Genomic DNA, 18,802 nt, shown 5'->3' with positions numbered 1-18,802 from the left:
TTAACGGGGACGACTTTAAGTGAGGAGTTACTGTATACCTTGTGTGACCCGGTGGGCCTAGGGCAGCCCTCTGGAAATGCCAAGTTCTGGGCAGGCTGCAAAAAGGGGGGCAGGCTGCAAAAAGAAGAGTGTTAACTGGTGGTTAACACTCAAGTTACACTCTTCAACAGTCACAAACTATGCTCCTGATCCCCCATACTGATTATCAAGAAGCAGAATAAAGAAATAATAATAAAAAAATCTCACAGCCCCCTTTCTTGCATTCTAGTTCTTTGGCTCCCAATCAGCACCTAAGTGCAGTAAGGTGAGGAGTTATTTAAAAACTCTTCTCCTATACAAAGGGCCAGCCACCTTGCCAGGTCAATAGTAAGTTGGAGCTTACCCAAAATACCATGTTGCCGCCAATCCTTTAGTATCTAGAACGAAAGGTTTATTGTAAAGAAAAAAGAGAGAACAAGAAAGGGTTTTTTAAATGGCAAATCAGTCACATATATACAAAGTCCATATATCAGGTTCTTAGCAGTATTGGTGAGTTTTCTGGCTTGAAAGTCCCTCTGGAACACATCCACAGCTTGGATGAGTCATTCAGCCCTTTGTTTGGCGCTTCAGTTTGTAGAAAAGTTGCTCCAGCGGTAAGAAGCAGGAAGGAAGACAAAATGGAGAAGTTGCAACTGCCTTTTATAGTCTTTTGCCATGCGACTTGTATTTCATAGAATCATAGAACTGGAAGGGACCTCGAGAGGTCATCTAGTCCAGTCCCCTGCACTCAAGACAGGACAAAATATTATCTAGACCAGGGGTAGGCAACCTTTCAGAAGTGGTGTGCCGAGTCTTCATTTATTCACTTTAATTTAAGGTTTCGCGTGCCGGTAATACATTTTAATGTTTTTTTAGAAGGGGTCTCTCTCTAAGTGTATATTATATAACTAAACTATTGTTGTATGTAAAGTAAATAAGGTTTTCAAAATGTTTAAGAAGCTTCATTTAAAATTAAATTAAAATGCTGATCTTATGCCGCCAGCCTGCTCAGCCCACTGGGTAGGGGGTTCAGGCAGAGGGCTGGGTGTTGGGGGGGGACTTGAGGTCAGGGCAGAGGGCTGGGGTGTGTGTGGAGGTGCAGGGCACAAGGCTGGGTGGGGGGTGGTTCAGAGCACAGGCCTGGGTGTCGGGGGGGACTCGAGGTCAGGGCAGAGGGCTGGGGTGTGTGTGGAGGTGCAGGGCACAAGGCTGGGTGTGGGGATTCAGAGCAGAGGCCTGGGTGTGGGGGGGGACTCGAGGTCAGGGTAGAGGGCCGGGGTGTGGGGGGGCTTCAGGGCAGAGGGCTGGGTGTTGGGGGGGACTCGAGGTCAGGGCAGAGGGCTGGGGTGTGTGTGGAGGTGCAGGGCACAAGGCTGGGTGTGGGGGGGGGTCAGGGCAGAGGGCTGGATGTGGGGGGACTCGAGGTAAGGGCAAAGGGCTGGGGTGTGTGTGGAGGTGCAGGGCACAAGGCTGGGTGGGGTGGGGGGTTCAGGGCAGAGGCCTGGGTGTGGGGGGGACTCGAGGTCAGGGCAGAGGGCTGGGTGTTCGGGGGGACTCGAGGTCAGGGCAGAGGGCTGGGGTGTGTGTGGAGGTGCAGGGCAGAAGGCTGGGTGGGGGGTCAGGGCAGAGGGCTGGGGTGTGTGTGGAGATGCAGGGCAGAGGGCTGGGTGTTGGGGGCAACTCGAGGTCAGGGCAGAGGGCTGGGGTGTGTGTGCAGGTGCAGGGCAGAAGGCTGGATGTTGGGGGCAACTCGAGGTCAGGGCACAGGGATGGGGCTGTGGGAGTGCAGGGCAGAGGGATGGGTGTGTGTTGGGGTGGGGGGGGTTCAGGGCAGAGGGGTGGGGAGGTGCAGGGCAGAAGGCTGGGGTGTTTGGCTCGTGGGGGTGCTCCCAGCCCCCTGCCCTGAGCAGCTCATGGCAGGGGGCTGGGAGGGATATGACCTGTTCCACCCCCTTCCCCCAGGCCCGTCCCTACCTCTCTCTGCCTGCTCTATGGAGCAGTGAGCACGCTGCCGCTCGGCTCTGCTCCTCTGGGAGGAGGGGGAGGAGGAGGAGGGGCTGGAATGCACCACGTTGTGTGAAGAAGCGGGGGAGGAGAGAAGCTTGGCGGCCGCAGGACAAAGCTTCTGCCTCCTGCCCCTGCAGGAGAGAGAGGGGGGCTGAGTGGGGCAGGGGACCGGGACCCCCTCCCCACCACTCTCCCCTGTGGGGGCAGAAGGCAGAAGCTTGATCCTGCGGCAGCCAAGCTTCCCCCTCCCCCGTTTCTTCTCACAGTGTGGTGCATTCCGGCCCCTACACCCCTCCTCCTCCTCTCAGTGGACAGCAGCGTGCCACTCAGAATCGGCTCGCGTGCCGTAGGTTGCCAACCCCTGATCTAGACCATCCCTTACAAAGAAAAAAAAACAACATTGATGGAGATTCCACAACCTCCCTACGCAATTTATTCCAATGCTTAACCACTCTGACAATTAGGAAGCTTTTTCCTCATGTCCAACCTAAACCTCCCTTGCTGCAATTTAAGCCCATTGCTTCTTGTCCTATCCTCAGAGGTTAAGATGAACAGTTTTTCTCCCTCCTTCTTGTAACAACCTTTTGTGTACTTGAAAACTGTTATCATGTCCCCTCTCAGTCTTCTCTTCTCCAAACTAAACAATCCCAATTTTTTTCAATCTTCTCTCAGGTCATGTTTTCTAGACCTTTAATAATTTTTGTTGCTCTTCTTTGCACTCTCTCCAATTTGTCCACATCCTTCCTGAAATGTGGCGCTCAGAACTGGACACAATACTCCACTTGAGGCCTAATCAGAGCGTAGTAGACAGGGCCGGGTGCAAGGAAGTTTCGCGCCCTAGGCGAAATCTTGGCGCCCTAGGCAACCGCCTAGTTTGCCTTAATGGTAGCACCGGCCCTGGTAGTAGAGCAGTAGAATTACTTCTCGTGTCTTGCTTACAGTACTCCTGCTAATACATCCCAGAATGATGTTTGCTTTTTTTTTTTTTTGCAACAGTGTTACACTGTTGACTCATATTTAGCTTGTGATCCACTATGACCCCCAGATCCCTTTCCACAGTACTTCTTCCTAGGCAGTCATTTCCCATTTTGTATGTGTGCAACTGATTTCCTTTGTTCCAAACACAAGCGGCCCAGCACATAGCATGGAGGCCTTAGAGTTCTCTGTCCACAGGCATACCACATGATTTGCTGCTGCCTCATAAGGTAGGCTCCTTTCAATGGGTTTGTTGTATAGCTGATGTCCCTTGATGGGCCATCAAGTAGGCCGAGTGCTGATGCAAATTTGTCTGGGGGTGTCACCCAGAAACACAGCACAAGTTCGGAAAGGCAGATATACCAAACATACCTATAACTCATAATACAAAGGTGATACAAACATATAAACAAGCTTATCATATTTGGCAAATTTATAACATTTTTGCAGATACCTCACACAGCATATCTGGTCAGATTTCTTTCAATTTTATAATATTGGTATCAACAATATCATAAAGTGTCCCAGATATTCTATAGAGTGTCACACCTTGGAACTTCTGAAATACAAAAAATCACAGTATTTAACGTATCCATGTGAGTAGGAATAGATTTGCACACTTGAGGAGATAGACTAGACTTCTGTGAATTCTGGTCCTTTTCTTTCCTGAGAAACTTGGTTAAATGTCAGCAAAATCCAGCATAAATCATGTATCTGACTTTACAGGGGCTTCATAATTTCAGATGCTGTGATACAAACCTTTTGTTTTCAGTACCTTACAAAAGATTCTGTAGATATACCTCTCAGTAGGCCAAGTGGATGCCTACTAACTAACAGTATGCTGGGCCAAAAGGTTGGTGGACCATTACTTTTTTCCCAATGGATGGTCCAGTTACGAGGAAAATGCCAATGACAAATTAAAAAAAAAAATGTGTTAGGGTGAACAATGCAGAGATCTCTGTTAAAAGAATGTTCTCATGTCCATGTGGTATAGGGCTTCCATATGTGGTATAGTACTTGGGGAGGGAGGGATATTCAGTTGTGGTATAACTGACCTTGCATGCCATCATAAATTACATTTTCCCCTTTATATATTGTACAAATAGTTACTGGCTTAGAATATGACATAAAGAGGGTTGAAAAACTAACCATCTGCCCCTGTTCAGGCTTTTAACGTGTTTGCCTAAAGGGGCGGATGACAAGCTAGTTCTACCTTAAGAGAATTGTTTACTGTTAAGACTCTGCTAACAGGAAACTTACCTCAAATGTCCTAGGAATTGCTTGTCCCCGGTCAGGTACATAGTTTGAAGAGGTTACTTTTGTTTCCTGCTTTGTGGCTGTACCGTTTAGATTTAGTGCACAGCAGGAAAACTTGTTACTGAAAACTATTTTCAACATTGGAATGGGGTAATGAGTCAAGAAACTGGGTGGCAAGTTCCTATTTTAGTTTGTTACCAGGTGAGTTGTGTTTTGGCCCTTTTGCAATCATTCTTGAATACACCCATCAGGTGACAGGCTTGGCTTCCTTCCGTCTCTCAGTAATGGAGGACTTTTTGGTCCAACCCCTTTTGGACTGGATGTCTGGGCTGCAGCCTTCCAGTTTCCCAGTTGTGTAAATATGACAGCCCCACCTTTACTTGTCAGCTGCAGGAGAACTTGTCTTTGGGAGCAGCTGATTAAAGTGACTCAAAACAGTTTAAATTTAAAGTACTGTTTATTCACCCAAAAGCACATAGCAAGATGGGGAAAAGGATAAAACAATGAAGGGTTTGGTCTTCTGTATGCTTCATTCTTTCCTTACAAGTGTTGGGTCAGTTCCACTCAGACCAGCTATCCCAGTCCTAGGCTGGGAGAGGCAGACAGGCGATGCAGCATTCTCTGTCATAGATGCATCTCCAGCTGCTGCTGTTCCCATTCAAACCTCCTTCCTCCCTAAATGAGGGACTCTAATGGTTTAGCATCCCTTTTTAACCCACACAGGAGCCAGACAGGTGGGTATTCCCCAGTTAATCACTTCTCTATTGTTTCTTTAAGGACTTTGTATTCTGTCTGATGGTACCTCGTTTTGTTCCTGTTCGTTTCCCTCCAAAAGCCTCTTTTGATGTAACTGCTTGGAGTGTAAAGCAGGATAATGTCAAGAAGATAAAGTGAGGTGTGCATGATGTTCATAGAAACAAGTAATACAGATAAATACCTCATTCTCCACAGACCTCTACACTAAACTTGTTTGTGAATATGAGTTTCAACATCAAGCTGAAGCTTCTCGATGAGATTGAACAAAGTGTTTCCCATGTCTCACGTACCAAAAGCTATGTGCATGGGATTGCTATCAAGTAGGGGCCAACCATGAAAAATATTGAAGTGCTTCTGAGGTTCCTGCTCACCTGTAAACCACATGTAATGTGTTAGTAATGTTTTATTAAAGATGAACTGAACTGGTTAATAACATGAATTTTTGCAATCATCTTGAACTATGCGGTGCCTAGTCAGTAAGTGCGAAAAAATGTATTTCCATAAACCAAATCAGTTTTTTTTAATTGAAGTCCAAGGCTGTTAAGCAAATATTGACAAAGAATGGTAGAGATGTTGCACATAAGCTTTGAACTTGTTCTCATTACTTTGTCTCAAATTTTAACCTTTTTATTAATGTGTTACATGTACAGTACAGCCATACCATGATCTCTCCCCAGTTGTTCTTGGGGGCACTTTCCTAGGGACAGGCATCTACGTGCATTATTGCCCAGAGTGTAACTCTGTGGTTCACTCCACTTTAGACTGGATTACCAGGCTAGAACAGCCCCTATTCCTACTCTTCTGCCATGGTTACACAGCAAGCAGTGCCGTATTCTCTTAGGCAGTCCCTCGTGAATGGACCCCTCAGGTGACAGGTCTCAGTAAATGAGAATTCCAGGGAGGAAACAAATGAAGATTGGTGTAATGTTTTTCTATAAAGCCAGGCTGGGACCTCTTCAGTCTTTCACAGGAAGTAACTTAGAAGTATGTGCTTTGTAAGAGCAATTGTTGGTCGAGTTTATGATAGCAGCACTCTCCTGTGTCACTGGCTGAACAGATGGACAGATAAATAATTCACTGTGGCTTCTAAGTTCATTATCAGCGTGGACACCATTTTGCAAATGTTTTTCTTCTGAAAATATTTAATTTCAGTTTGAACTTTGTAAAGCATTTTGTGTGAAATTCAAAATGCAATAAATTGTGCTCAGGAGCAAACATAAAGCACTTCTTTATAATTCTAGTGTTTTTACTCAAATTAAGAAAAAATACATAAGATCCGTACATGCCAATACATTTCCCATATTTGCTGTGCTTAATGTGGCTTCTGAAGCAGTCAGATAATTCTGACCTATGTGCCAATGTGTTCATGCTGATAGATGTGGATTTCTATTAGATAAGTCTTCTGTAATATTTCTGATACACAACTCCAGTAAACTGTTGCCAATGGTTGGTTCAACACACGTGCCCATTTCTATAGATGCAGTCATTTAATTGGAGCAGTAGATATCTTTGCTGTCTTAATTTTTAGTTTACTGAAGATTTTAATTCTAGTAAAAATGTTCCCAAAAGTAGGAGAACACTTCAACCTCCTTGGGCACACAATAGCAGATTTAAAGGTAGCCATCTTGTATCAAAAAAACTTCAGGACCAGACTTCAAAGAGAAACTGCTGAACTTCAGTTCATTTGCAAATTTGACTCTATCAGCTCAGGATTAAACAAAGACTGTGAATAGCTAGCCAACTACAAAAGCAGTTTCTCCTCCCTTGGTGTTCACACCTAAACTGCTAGAAGAGGGCCTTATCCTGCCTGATTGAACCAACCTTGTTATCTCTAGACTGATTCTTGCCTGCATATTTATACCTGCCTCTGGAAATTTCCACTACATGCATCTGACGAAGTGGGTATTCACCCAGAAAAGCTTATGCTCCAATACGTCTGTTAGTCTATAAGGTGCCTCAGGACTCTTTGTCGCTTTAGTCATTCCCATTTCATATGTATTGTGTCCATTACAGAGTTAATAAGAAATGCTAAACTAGGCTTTAATTCCTAATTCTAGCTGTCAAATCTTCTTGTCGTCTTATATATTGAATATCCCACCGCTATAGTTAAAGTAGTGATTTATCTAAATTACTTTACTTTACACAGTGTAGTCACAAGGAAAATGTCACCATAATTAATAATTTTAAAATCAACATTTGGCTCAGATTATCTCTTTATGATCATGAAACCACGTTGCAGCTGATTTTAATATTGTTCTGTACTTTCCATTGTGCGTCCTCTCCGCTATGGTCACAAATAGCTTTGGTTTTTGGCAAGCTGACTGCACTCAGTAGCAGACTTAAAGGCTTATTGTAATTAAAAGCATTTTATTCATAGTAAGACTTTTTTCTCGGGGACCTTCCCTGCTCTTAGGTTAGGCAGAGTGAATACTCTACAGAGTTTCCTTTAAGGGTATTTTTTCACTGCTGAGTTTGCCCAGGCTCTTACCTGGGTGTTGCCCATAATCTCCCTCTTCTCCACATAGGGCAACCTCTGACCCAACTTACGTGGTACTTTCAACCTAGGTTAGTTGGCACAGGCGGGAGGGGTGTGGGTTAAAGCCTGGGTTCCACTCTTCACTCAGGCTGGCAACCTGCCCTCTTTATAGCGACGGTGCAGGCTACATCATATGAGTGCTGATAGTTCTCTGGTGCCTTCCCACAATTCCCCAGTGTGCACAGGACAGATAAGTTGTCCCACAGTTAACTGGGAAAGAACCGTAGAGCGTCTCAGCTTACTTCAGCCCAAAAGAGTCATGGATTTGCCCCCAGAAGTCACAGTGACACATAGCCAGGCTGCTCACACCTGGACTCAGTGAACCTGGGTTCTCTGACCCCGGTGCCAATCTTTTGGGCTAACTCTGTAGTGAAGACATACCCTCAGTAGCTGTCACATTGATTTTGATATTAGTCCTCATTCCATTTCATTTACTTCCCAAAATAAAAAGTACATTTTTAAGCCTAAAGTTTGAAGACATCATGACTTTGGGAGTCAAGGGTATTCTGTACTCAAGACGAATGTATCACATGGCAGGATCAGGCTCTAGGAAAGAGCGGGGCAATGAAGCATTTAGCATTGTTTGAAATATCAACATAGTACAGCTTTCTGTAAAATAAATTGACCTTAAATAGGTCATGAGAGAACTAACTTGATTCTTCTGCAGAATAAATAGAAAAGCAACGTTCAAGTGTTATCAAAGACACAGTTCTCCTTTTCCAAGCATGAGGGGACGTGTCATTAAAGCTGCTAAACTTCACATTGCCTTATAAAGAGAATGAATTAGGAAGTAGGAAGCAGACTGTATAATGTGCTTGTCCACTTACGTGAAACAAACCTGTGCAAATAGAGAGGAGCTGTCTCCATCAGTGGCACTGTCCTGCCAATGTTTGCATACTGAACTTGTCCATTAACACTGTCTCTTCTGTCACCTAATGGCTGCATGGCAGTAAAGGCTGCAGATGTGACATGCTGTCGCAGATAAAAGGCTCCAGCCAGCTTGTGGAATTTCTAACCCCCCCGCCCCTGAGCGTTTTTGGTTGGGAAGAGAATGGTGCTGCTGTGCTGTGTACCCAAAGCATGTGCGGTTCATGCTTTCATGTGCCACTTGTGAAGAGGTGAAGGATAGAATTGTCAGACGCTGTACTGGCATTTCTAATATTTGCTTCAGTACTTAAGCTGTACTTAAAGCTTATGCTGAGCTTTCTTTGTGATTGTCAAAGACTACTGCCATGTGGCAGTGAGGTGGAGTTCTTATGGACATGGTGTGTTTTGGAAAAAAAGCATTTACGGTTCACTCACATTTGGCAGGCACTTACCTGTCAGCTTGAAGGAAGTAGCTTTACTAAATGGCCATTTAAAGCATTTATTCTTCCAAAGCATAATTCTTTTAAATTTAAAATTTTGAAATTTAAAAATGTGCTCAATTTAATCTTCCAAAATATGTTAATTTTTTTTAAATCCTATATAAGGAACTCTCATTCCACATGTTGAGAATCTTCATAATGGCTTTTCTGGCAAGGGCTTTGAAGTTTTCTCTCTAGCACAGAAAAAGTGAAATAAAGAAGGATTGAAGTCACGTGGGAATTTTTATAGTTCTCACTTATTGATGTCATTGTGACAATCAGGGTCCAAACACCCCAAGGGCCAAACAGAAGGGTTAAATCCCCAAAATGAGCAACTGATTGCATACTGTATTATTGTATTATAAAAGTATGTCTGGTAAGGTCTTTTGTGAAAGCTTGTAAATGTTACAAGCTTAATACTCATTAGGAAATATGTATTTAGACTGTGCTCATGAACTTTGGCTCCACCTCAAAGCAGGGCAGCGAGCGATCAGTCAGGGAGAGGCAGCTCCTGAACCAGGTGTTTACACAAAACCAGACTCAAGTAACAATCCATTGTACAACCCAGGAAAAGGCAATGATGGGCCGTTAGAGTGAATGGAGGTACATTGAGACATCCCAGCTCTCAAGTTAAGAGGGGGTCTTCACTATTCGAATAACGATAAGTCACCATGCCACGACAGAGAGGAAGGGGGCAAAAACATTTTTAAAAGGAGGCTTGAAACTGAGGACAGATTGCTGTAGCAGCAACAGTTGCGCTGCTGTAGCGCTTCAGTGAAGATGCTACTTACACTGATGAGAGGGCTCCTCCGATCAGTGTAGGTTCTCCACCTCCATGAGAGGCGGTAGCTATGTCGACGGCAGAAGCCCTCCTGTCTACACCCAGGGTTAGACTGGTATAATTACGTTGCTCAGGGGTGTGGATTTTTCACACGCCTGAGTGATGTAGTTATACTGATGTAAATTTATAGTGTAGACCTGGACTGATTTTTTTCATCGAGAACTTGAGGGACAGTCTTGAAGGTGAGAGTCTGCCTGTTAACGCTGGATACCCCCTCTCAGGTTAAGGGGTACGCTGGGAAACTATTTAAAGGCAATAGGTAAATTTGTATTAGAAAGAGAAGGGATATTATCTAATATGGAAGTGTAAAGCCTGAAGTTGAATATTAATGCTTATTTACGATGTAACTTGTATTTGTTTGCTTATGAACTTTATACAAAATTGAAACAACTCACTATTGCACCCTTGATTTTCAGACATGCTAGGCATACTCGCTCCTAATAGTTAGCAGTTATTCATCCAACTTATTTACTACCCACGTGATCTTTAGACAGACAGAAATTTGCATTCTACTAGCACCTCTGAAAGTCGGCTCTAGGTAACAGTACGATTAAGGAGCTGGGTTTTGTAGGCCAACTTGGCAACCACTTGGGAGCAAAAAGAGGAAGATGTTTGAGGGCATCCTAGATACTAAACACCTGAGTCACAGGAATAGTGGGAACAAATATTTAAATTTCTCCCTGTTTTCAGAATCAATTTTCATTTGAGGCCCATCAAACATGTTTATCGTATTACACGCAACAAATCATAATGTGAAGGTCTGAATGGGCTGTTTTTGCATGAACTTGACTTGCTTTGATTATCAGGGAAGTTAAAATGTAACAATGCGAGACAGGGTGAAATACTAAAATGCTGATGGGAGGGTTGTTTAAAGGAGTAACTTAGAATTTGGTTGAATGGAAAATAAGTGATGAATGGACATTGTGTTTTGTAGTTTCAGTGTAGTTTTGATGTAAGCATCTTTTTTTAGTATGCAAATACATGTTCTATATGACACACATAATTATTTAGTGTTCTGCGCATTCAGATTTCCATGCAAAAGAAATACTTTTCCACAACTGACTGTAAAGCAGTTGGATTCCTGGAGGGCATTAGGAGAAAGTTATACAGACCCAGCTCCATCCTCACTAAAATCTATGCAGTACTGTTGTATGGGTATGAAAAGGACATAATTTCTATTCATCTGCATGCAGACGAAGTGTGTGCATAAAAACTTAAGGCCATGTCTACACTTACAAGCTTAGAACGGCACAGTTGTGCCGCCATAAGATCACTCTTATAGCCGCTTTATGTCGATGGGAGAGGGCTCTCCTGTTGACATAATAAAACCAGCTCAATGAGCGGCGGTAGCTATGTTGGCGGGAGAGCGTCTACCACGAACATAGTGCTGTGCACATGAGCGCTTATACAGGCAAAACTTAATGTTGCTTAGGGGTGTGGTTTTTTTCACAACGCTGAGCGACAATATTTTGTCAACATAAGTGCTGGTGTAGACATGGCCCTAGATGAATAACAGGTAACAGATCAAGTATGTAGGGACAAAATTAGAAAGGCCAGGGCACAAAACGAGATTAAATTTGCTAGAGACATAAAGGGTAACAGCAAAACATTCTACAAATACATTCGAAGCAAGAGAAAGACCAAGGACAGAGTAGGCCAGTTACTCAGTGGGGGGAGGGAGGAGAAACAATAATAGAAAATGTGAAAATGGCAGAAGTGCTAAATGACCTTTTTGTTTGTTTTCACCAAAAAGGTTAAAAGCGATGTCTAACAGAGTGAATGCCAGTGAAAATGAGGTAGGATCAGAGGCTAAAATAGGGAAAGAACAAATTAAAAATTACTTAGACAAGTTAGATGTCTTCAAGTCAGCATACATCCTAAAATACTCAAGGGTGGTTTAGATTGGACATTAGGAAAAACTTCCTAACTGGGTAATTAAGCACTGGAATAAATTATCTAGGGAGGTTGTGGAATCTCTGTCACTGGAGATTTTTATGAGCAAGTTAGACAAACACCTATCAGGGATGGTCTAGATAATACTTAATCCTGCCATGAGCGCAGAGGACTGGACTAGATGCAGGGCCAGCTCTGGCTTTTTTGCTGCCCCAAGCAAAAAAAAAAAAAAAAAAACTTGCTGCGTGGCCGGAGCGGCAAAGCAGGAAAAAAAATAAAACCTGCCGGGTGGCCAGAGCCAGGGTGCAGGGGGACTCCCTGTGCTGCAGACGTGCCCCGAATAGCGGGGGGGGGGGGGAGGAGGGAGCAGGGGGAGAGAGAGAAGGGGGGCGACCAGGGCTTCAGCGGGGCGCTCGCCATGCAGCCCCGACTGCCGCACCGCCTGCTGGGAGGGCTCCGCGCCGCTCCAGTCGGCGGGCAGGGAAAGACGCGGGCTGCCTTGCCAGGCTTGCTACAGACCTGACACCAGCTGGGGCAGACGGAGTGCGCAGCCCGCTCCCAGCAGGGCGCTCCCCTCCTCCGTGCCGCCGCTCCCTACAGGGCGGCCGGATCGGCGAACAACAAAAAAAAAAATCTGCCGCCCCAAGCATGAGCTTGCTCGGCTGGTGCCTGCAGCTGGCCCTGACTAGATGACCTCTTGAGGTACCTTCCAGTCCTATGATTCTATGATTTAATCTATTTTGCCTTTCTGTTGACTTTTGTGACAGCAGTTTTCTCAAATTTATTTGTTACCATGAACAATTCTTGGTGCTAGGTGTTTTGCAAACAGTTGTTTGCATGCAATATCCAAAATTGGAAATTTGATTTGTTCAAATGGAGTTTTAAAAGTATTTAACTTTGAAAAGCTGATCTGCTTTCTGGGGGGGATATATTGTTTTGTGAACATTCAGCAATATTAACCTCAATGTTGTGCTGATGAGTTTTCTGTTCTGGAAACTGAGACTCTTATATTTGCAAAAACAAGGGGTATAAACTCAACTAAAGTTAATTCCTTAAGATTGTCTATGAATATTCATGGCAAAATTTCCATAGCCATTGCCTGGTTCTAGTATACATTATAAAAGCAGTCAGGAGAATAAATAGCTTGGAATTAGCAATGGGATATGGATTCTTGCACCTCAAAAACACCATCGGGAATCAGATCAGAGGCAGTTATAACCAGCAGACGGTTGTTTGCTGGAATAAATAAAATGCACTGACAATCTCTTCCATTCCTAATAGATAAATGATCTTAACATAATTGCCATTAATCAAGTACTGTTGGTAGTTTCTGAACAGAAGCTGAAAGGAATGGAGCTGCAGGATAAATCTCCTCTGATTCCTAGCAGTTGTCACTCAAAATTAGAGCTGAAGCATATTGGTGGAGCAATTTTGGGAAGGCTGTGCTTCTATTGCCCTGGCTTTGACAGTTCCAGGGATAAACAGTACTCCAGTCCCTGGAGTTGCTAATCTGAGGATTTTTGCACAAACTACATTTTTCATGTACTCTTGTACTTCCTTAAAACTCAAGTAAAATCTAGCAATGTTTTAGATAGAAGAAACATTTATAACAAAACACCATTCATTAACCATTATCAGCAGCAATGATATATTTGAAATACATAAATATTGAGACAGAGTTCATGAACAAAGCTCAGTACGTGGCTCAATGAGTCCCACTGTCCTCAGAAGCTAAGTAAATAGACTGATCATACACTGTACCCCATTGAATGAAGTTGAGTGGAGGACCCTCCATTGAAAGCCTTCATGTTAGCTCCCAGATATTAAAGTCAGAGGAGAGAATACAGTGAGAGAGAGAGAGATGCAAATTGATTCTGAATTTAAAGATATTAACCTTTTTAATGAAACGAAAGGAAAAATGGCTAGTAAACATTTCAGTCTGAAGGGTTGCTAACAGAATGTAGACCACTGAAGCGTGGAAAAGAGAAGAAATTTGTGCAACTGTAGTTGAAACGTCAGAAGGCTGAGATTTTCAGTTTGGCTCTGGGATATGCATCCAGATTGTTGCAACTAGACCTAAATATGTTTTGGTTACAGTAAATTCCAGGTAGTTAAAACCCAGAAACAATTATTAAAGAAATCCCTAGTCCTGTTCAAAAGGGAATAATAGACTACTAAACAGTTTCTGGAAGGCAGGGACCTATGCAGTAGCAAAGTAAGAAGATTCACTATGGAAAGTTGAGGTTTCTGGGTTCTAGTCTTCTTCTTGAATTAGTTGGAGAAGAAACATACTAAATGGACATATATAGGTGGGTAGCCAAGTTACAGCAGTACGTTGTGGTGTAACTTTTTGCGAAAATGACATATGTTCCTTAAACAGTATTGTTTCAAATGCTTGTCAATGTCAGAAAAGACTGCCCACCATAGTTATTTGTCAGCAACAATGCACATTGGACCTGTCTGTTTTAACTTGATCATAGAATCGTAGAAGATTAGGGTTGGAAGGGACCTCAGGAAGTCATCTAGTCCAACCCCCTGCTCAAAGCAAGACCAACCCCAACTTAATCATCCCAGCCAGGGCTTTGACAAGCCTGACCTTAAAAACCTCTAAGGATGGAGATTCCATCACCTCCCTAGGTAACCCATTCCAGTGCTTTACCACCCTCTTAGTCACATGTCTATGAATGATTCAGCTTTTTGCAGGCCAACGCCATTGTTTACGTGTTAGTTTGAACGTTCCCAGGAAAGCTCAGATGTGGATTGGCGTCCCCCAAAGTCCATTGTTAGTTAAGTACTCCCAATTACTTGAATAACCCTTTCCCACTATGTTGACCAAATCTGTCTTGTATACCTCCTACAGCAAACATTTTAAATACAAGTGTAGAGCCAATGTTCATAACTTCAGATATAAAAATGATACATGCATACAAATAGAATGAATATATTCAGTAGATCATAACCTTTGCAAAGATATGTTACATGGCATATCTAGCATAAAACTTATTCAAGTTATGTCATATTTACACTCATAAGCATATTTCTGTAAAGCATTATGGGGTGGAATGTCACATTGAGTAAAAACAGATGGAAGTGAGCCGAAAGTTACCAGAGGCTTGACTACATAAAGTATCAGTCAATCAGCATATTCCAAAAACCAACTTCCTTACAGTGATGCTCTTTCCATAGAATTTGCCTTTGGTAAATAGTATAATCCTTGATAAAGTTAAAATAGTGGTGTCAAAGTGCTGGTCCTGGACGAAGCACCCATGATGACAAATCTATCTAAAGGAAATTAGAAAGGTATGCAAAATGCCCTCAAAGGTATTAAGGTACTTAGATTTTCTTCTTCTGTTAACTGGCAGATGTAATAACTAGCATGGATACGTATTTGGTGTATGAAATGTAGCATTGTCTACGCCTTTCCACACAAAGGAACCAAAAGTGAAAATCACACCACTGCAATGATTCGATCTCTGGGGGGTGGAAGGTGCGGGCGGTTATTAACCAGTAGGTATAAAAAGAGCAGAAGGATGAGGAAGATTGGTCCCAAAACTGGCCAGGTCAAACTACTATAAGAAAACTGCTATGAGCTCTTGGATAGTTGCAGATAACAGCATCTCAGCTTGAAATCTGCATGAATCTTAATTTATCTACCAGATAATGTATTTTAGAGTATTTTTCCATTAGGTACCGTATATAACTTCTTTTAGATGTGGTCTACACAGATTTCACTTCAACTTCAGCAAAACAAGAACAACTTGATGGCTAAGTTAGTCAAAGCTAGTTAATGCTAGAAGTGACAGAAACTGTCCACACTCTGTTTGGCTATGTGCTATCAAAAAATAATTGCTTTCCGTATAGTTCATTCTGCTAGTCATTTTCAGACTTAGAATCCCCCATCTGCTGACTAAACCTGTTCTGTGGCTTTTGATAGTCTTTCATTTATTGCTGTGTTTAGTCATTAAATGTACTTGCCTAGAAAACTAATTTGGGTATTTGTTACTGAAATGTACTGGAAGGTGAACCAATTTTATAACTTGTTTGCATTAGGTATGTCCTTAATTTCGAGTATGTCCGACTGTATGCAAAACTTCCAAACCCAACCTTGTCTGTTCTTGATATCAGGAAGAGAAGTACATATATGGTTGCCTTTTTCCATTGTTGTTGGATGCATTCATATGGTAGCCATATGAAAACTCCAGCCTTTCAGTCCCAGTGACCTTAGACTGATCCCTAAGGAAGAGCTTTCAGGCCAAAATGGTGGAGGCCTGTAATGTGAATAAATCCAGAAAGGCATGGAAAATGAAATGAAGTACTCAGCATCCAAGAAAATTAGAAACCAGGAATGGAGGCTAAGCATCAGTATTTCTCTTAAAGAGCCCATGTGGCTTTTGGGAGCAGAACCCTAGTAACCATCATTATATCATGGAACCAGACTCATTACTACTGTTATAAACATTCAGGGCAGATTAGCCAAATGCTGTGTGTTGTTTTTTTAAGCTATAGAGATACACAAAACGGAACTATTCTGTGGGAGACTGGAGCCAGATATTTAGTTTTAGCTTTGAATGTCTTTTCTGTGAGTTCAGGTCAATTGTTACATTTAAGCAACATTTACTGAGCTTGTGGATGAACAGAAGTCTGTTTCCGCTGTACATTGCAGTATTTAACTTGGGTTTCTAAAGTGGGTTGCTTTGTCTACATTAAGATGATTTCAGTTTTGCATGACTGTTATAAAGATAATTTTTACTTCGGGATGATAGATACTTTTGTAGTTGATGTAGGGCAGGATGGGCAATAAACTTTTCCCAGCTAGCAGGATGTGTTAGTGAGTTAGTGCAAAAGTTGGTCAAATGAATATATTAAAATTAACTAGAAAATAAATATTAAAACAGGTCCCCAAAAAGTAATTTTAGGAGATACTTTAAGTAAAATAGGTTGCATTTCCAATCACAGAAGCCTTTGCAAGGATGCAGTAGTCCCATTAAAAGTGTGTTTTCATACTTTTCACAATAGTGCTCAGATTTCCAAAGTTAATGTTTGATATACAGTTTTTTAAAACAAAAATTAACGTGACCCTGTATAGTAGACCCAATAGGCAATCTGGAAATAATTCCAGGATGGTTGGGATATTTAACTTATTGTTGCCTACATGTTTAGAAAGAAAGATGAAAACCAGATACCTTCTGCAAATCTCTTCAAAGCACTGAAAACTCAACATGGGAGCCATGTGATTTGTATGTTAGTAAGCATCCAATACAACTCTAACATGCAGATACACTCATTCACACTATAGCATTCTGACTTAATATTTGCTTTCTCTATCTTTTTTTTCAAGGAGCTGGCCAGGTGGTCTACACATGGCATGATGTACTGACCCTGTGTATTAATAATGTACACAAAGGCTCCTACATTCTGTACTAGTTTAATACCATGGCTTTTCACATCCTTTAATGAGAGTTCAATGTGTTGTGGAAGATGGAATAGGCTCCTGAGTATGAAAATTATTCTAATGCATTTTTTTGTGTTAACTGTATTCTCTTTATTTATTTAGGCGTCTGAACAAGAATAAATTACAGGTTTTACCCGAGCTGCTTTTCCAGAACACGCTGAAGTTAACCAGATTGTAAGTACAGTTTACTTTTATTGTGTATGTGCCTTGATTCATTATGTGGATAGTGCATTTGCTATGATATTTTGGTTAGGTACTTTAGTGACATTTATGATACATCTAGATTTCCATAGTTTCATGAGGACATTTTACCATTATGTTATGGTAGTTATGTACTAGAAAATAAATACATACATGAAAGAAACCACAAATTTTCTTTCCCTGTTTCATAGCTGAAGTAGATTCAAAATAATGACTTCAGAGTTAATATAGTTAAAATTCCCTGTGTAGGATTGCAGGATTAGTGCAGAAGTGGCCACTTTTTGCTTTCATTGTAGTAAGCTGTCCACCGAGAAATAGTTGATTTTTGTGCTATTTAAGATGGGCATGTTGGCATAAAATGGTTTGTCACAACTCGCTGTTAATTAAAGACACGTTGTTTTAACTGAGCCAATGTTCAGAGACAGTTAAGGCTGGAACAATGGCTCCTACTGTTTGAAGAATGGGGCAAATGTAATGCTTTGCATCTCCATGGGCATTGAAGATGTTATTAGATTGGCATTGGAGTCAACTTGCACATCAGAAGAATAACAGAGATAAGCTGGCTGGTGATATATTTTTCTCAGTCTACTCAGTGGAGTAGAAACATATGATGATGACCATGAATAATGCCCCTCCTCCAGTTTTTGATGCAAGGAAGAGGAATTGATAGTTCTTTTACATGCAGAGGGTAAGGTTGTACAGATACCACCAAGATTAGAATAAGAGGTCTGTAGTAAGCAGAAGGCAAAGTGTCTTTAGAACAGTTTGCTGAAACCTGGAAAATTAACTTCTCTAAAAACCCAAAACAAAACCCCGCAAGTGAATCAGAAGAGAAGTTACATGGTCAACCTCTTTTAAAGTTTGGCCATCTAGATTTATAGGAGGCTGGTTAGTAAGATTTATGATCTGGCTAGTGAAATTTAAAGTTACTACAGGGTGAATAAAAAGTTGCTACATTGATGTGGGGTTTTGATAATTGTGTTTTAATACCTCTTTATGCAATCAAGCTATCCATTTAGGCAATGTAATAAATTTTTCTTCCTGTGGAAATGTGAAACACATGGCAACAGTGAAGCTAAATTTGGGAACCAATTCACTATTTTAAAAATAGACTCTTTGTCCAAGTTTTAAAGTGAAAGAATTGGGTAATGTTCAGCCAGGAGCAGTCCTGATACCATTGTGGAGACCTATTTTCACATATTAAACTCCTTCGTGTTGTCAGAATTTCATTGTGAAGAACTTTGTGTGTAACTCTTGGAGCTTCTGATCAGCAGCACAGTTCTGGAGACACAACCTCATAACCATACCTGTCCTTTACTTTCAAAATCTACCCATAGACTCTCAAGTACCACTGTGACACACCTGCTCTTGGAATATGTTAGCCTTGCTGCAGCTTTTAACTGCCCTGGAAATATTCATTAAGTGGACTTTCTAGGACTGAGTAGTATTTGATTGAGTTTTCTAAGATCCTTAGTGCAAGTTTATGTAATTTCCACATGTTGAAACTGCACTTTAGTCAA

The 18,802-nt window shown here is 41.9% G+C and overlaps 1 protein-coding gene across 1 annotated transcript in view; it reads left to right on the top strand.

Moving 5' to 3' along the window:
* SLIT3 (slit guidance ligand 3) overlaps positions 1 to 18,802 on the top strand; it is a 779,517-nt gene that overhangs the window by 78,579 nt on the left and 682,136 nt on the right. The window contains exon 4 of the mRNA XM_054037022.1: positions 17,184 to 17,255. Coding sequence (XP_053892997.1) covers positions 17,184 to 17,255 — 72 coding nt within the window. The remainder of the gene's footprint in view (positions 1 to 17,183; positions 17,256 to 18,802) is intronic.

This window comes from Malaclemys terrapin, chromosome 8 (genome assembly GCF_027887155.1).
Source record: "Malaclemys terrapin pileata isolate rMalTer1 chromosome 8, rMalTer1.hap1, whole genome shotgun sequence".
Lineage (NCBI taxonomy): Eukaryota > Metazoa > Chordata > Testudines > Emydidae > Malaclemys > Malaclemys terrapin.
This window is presented reverse-complemented; position numbering and strand designations above follow the sequence as displayed.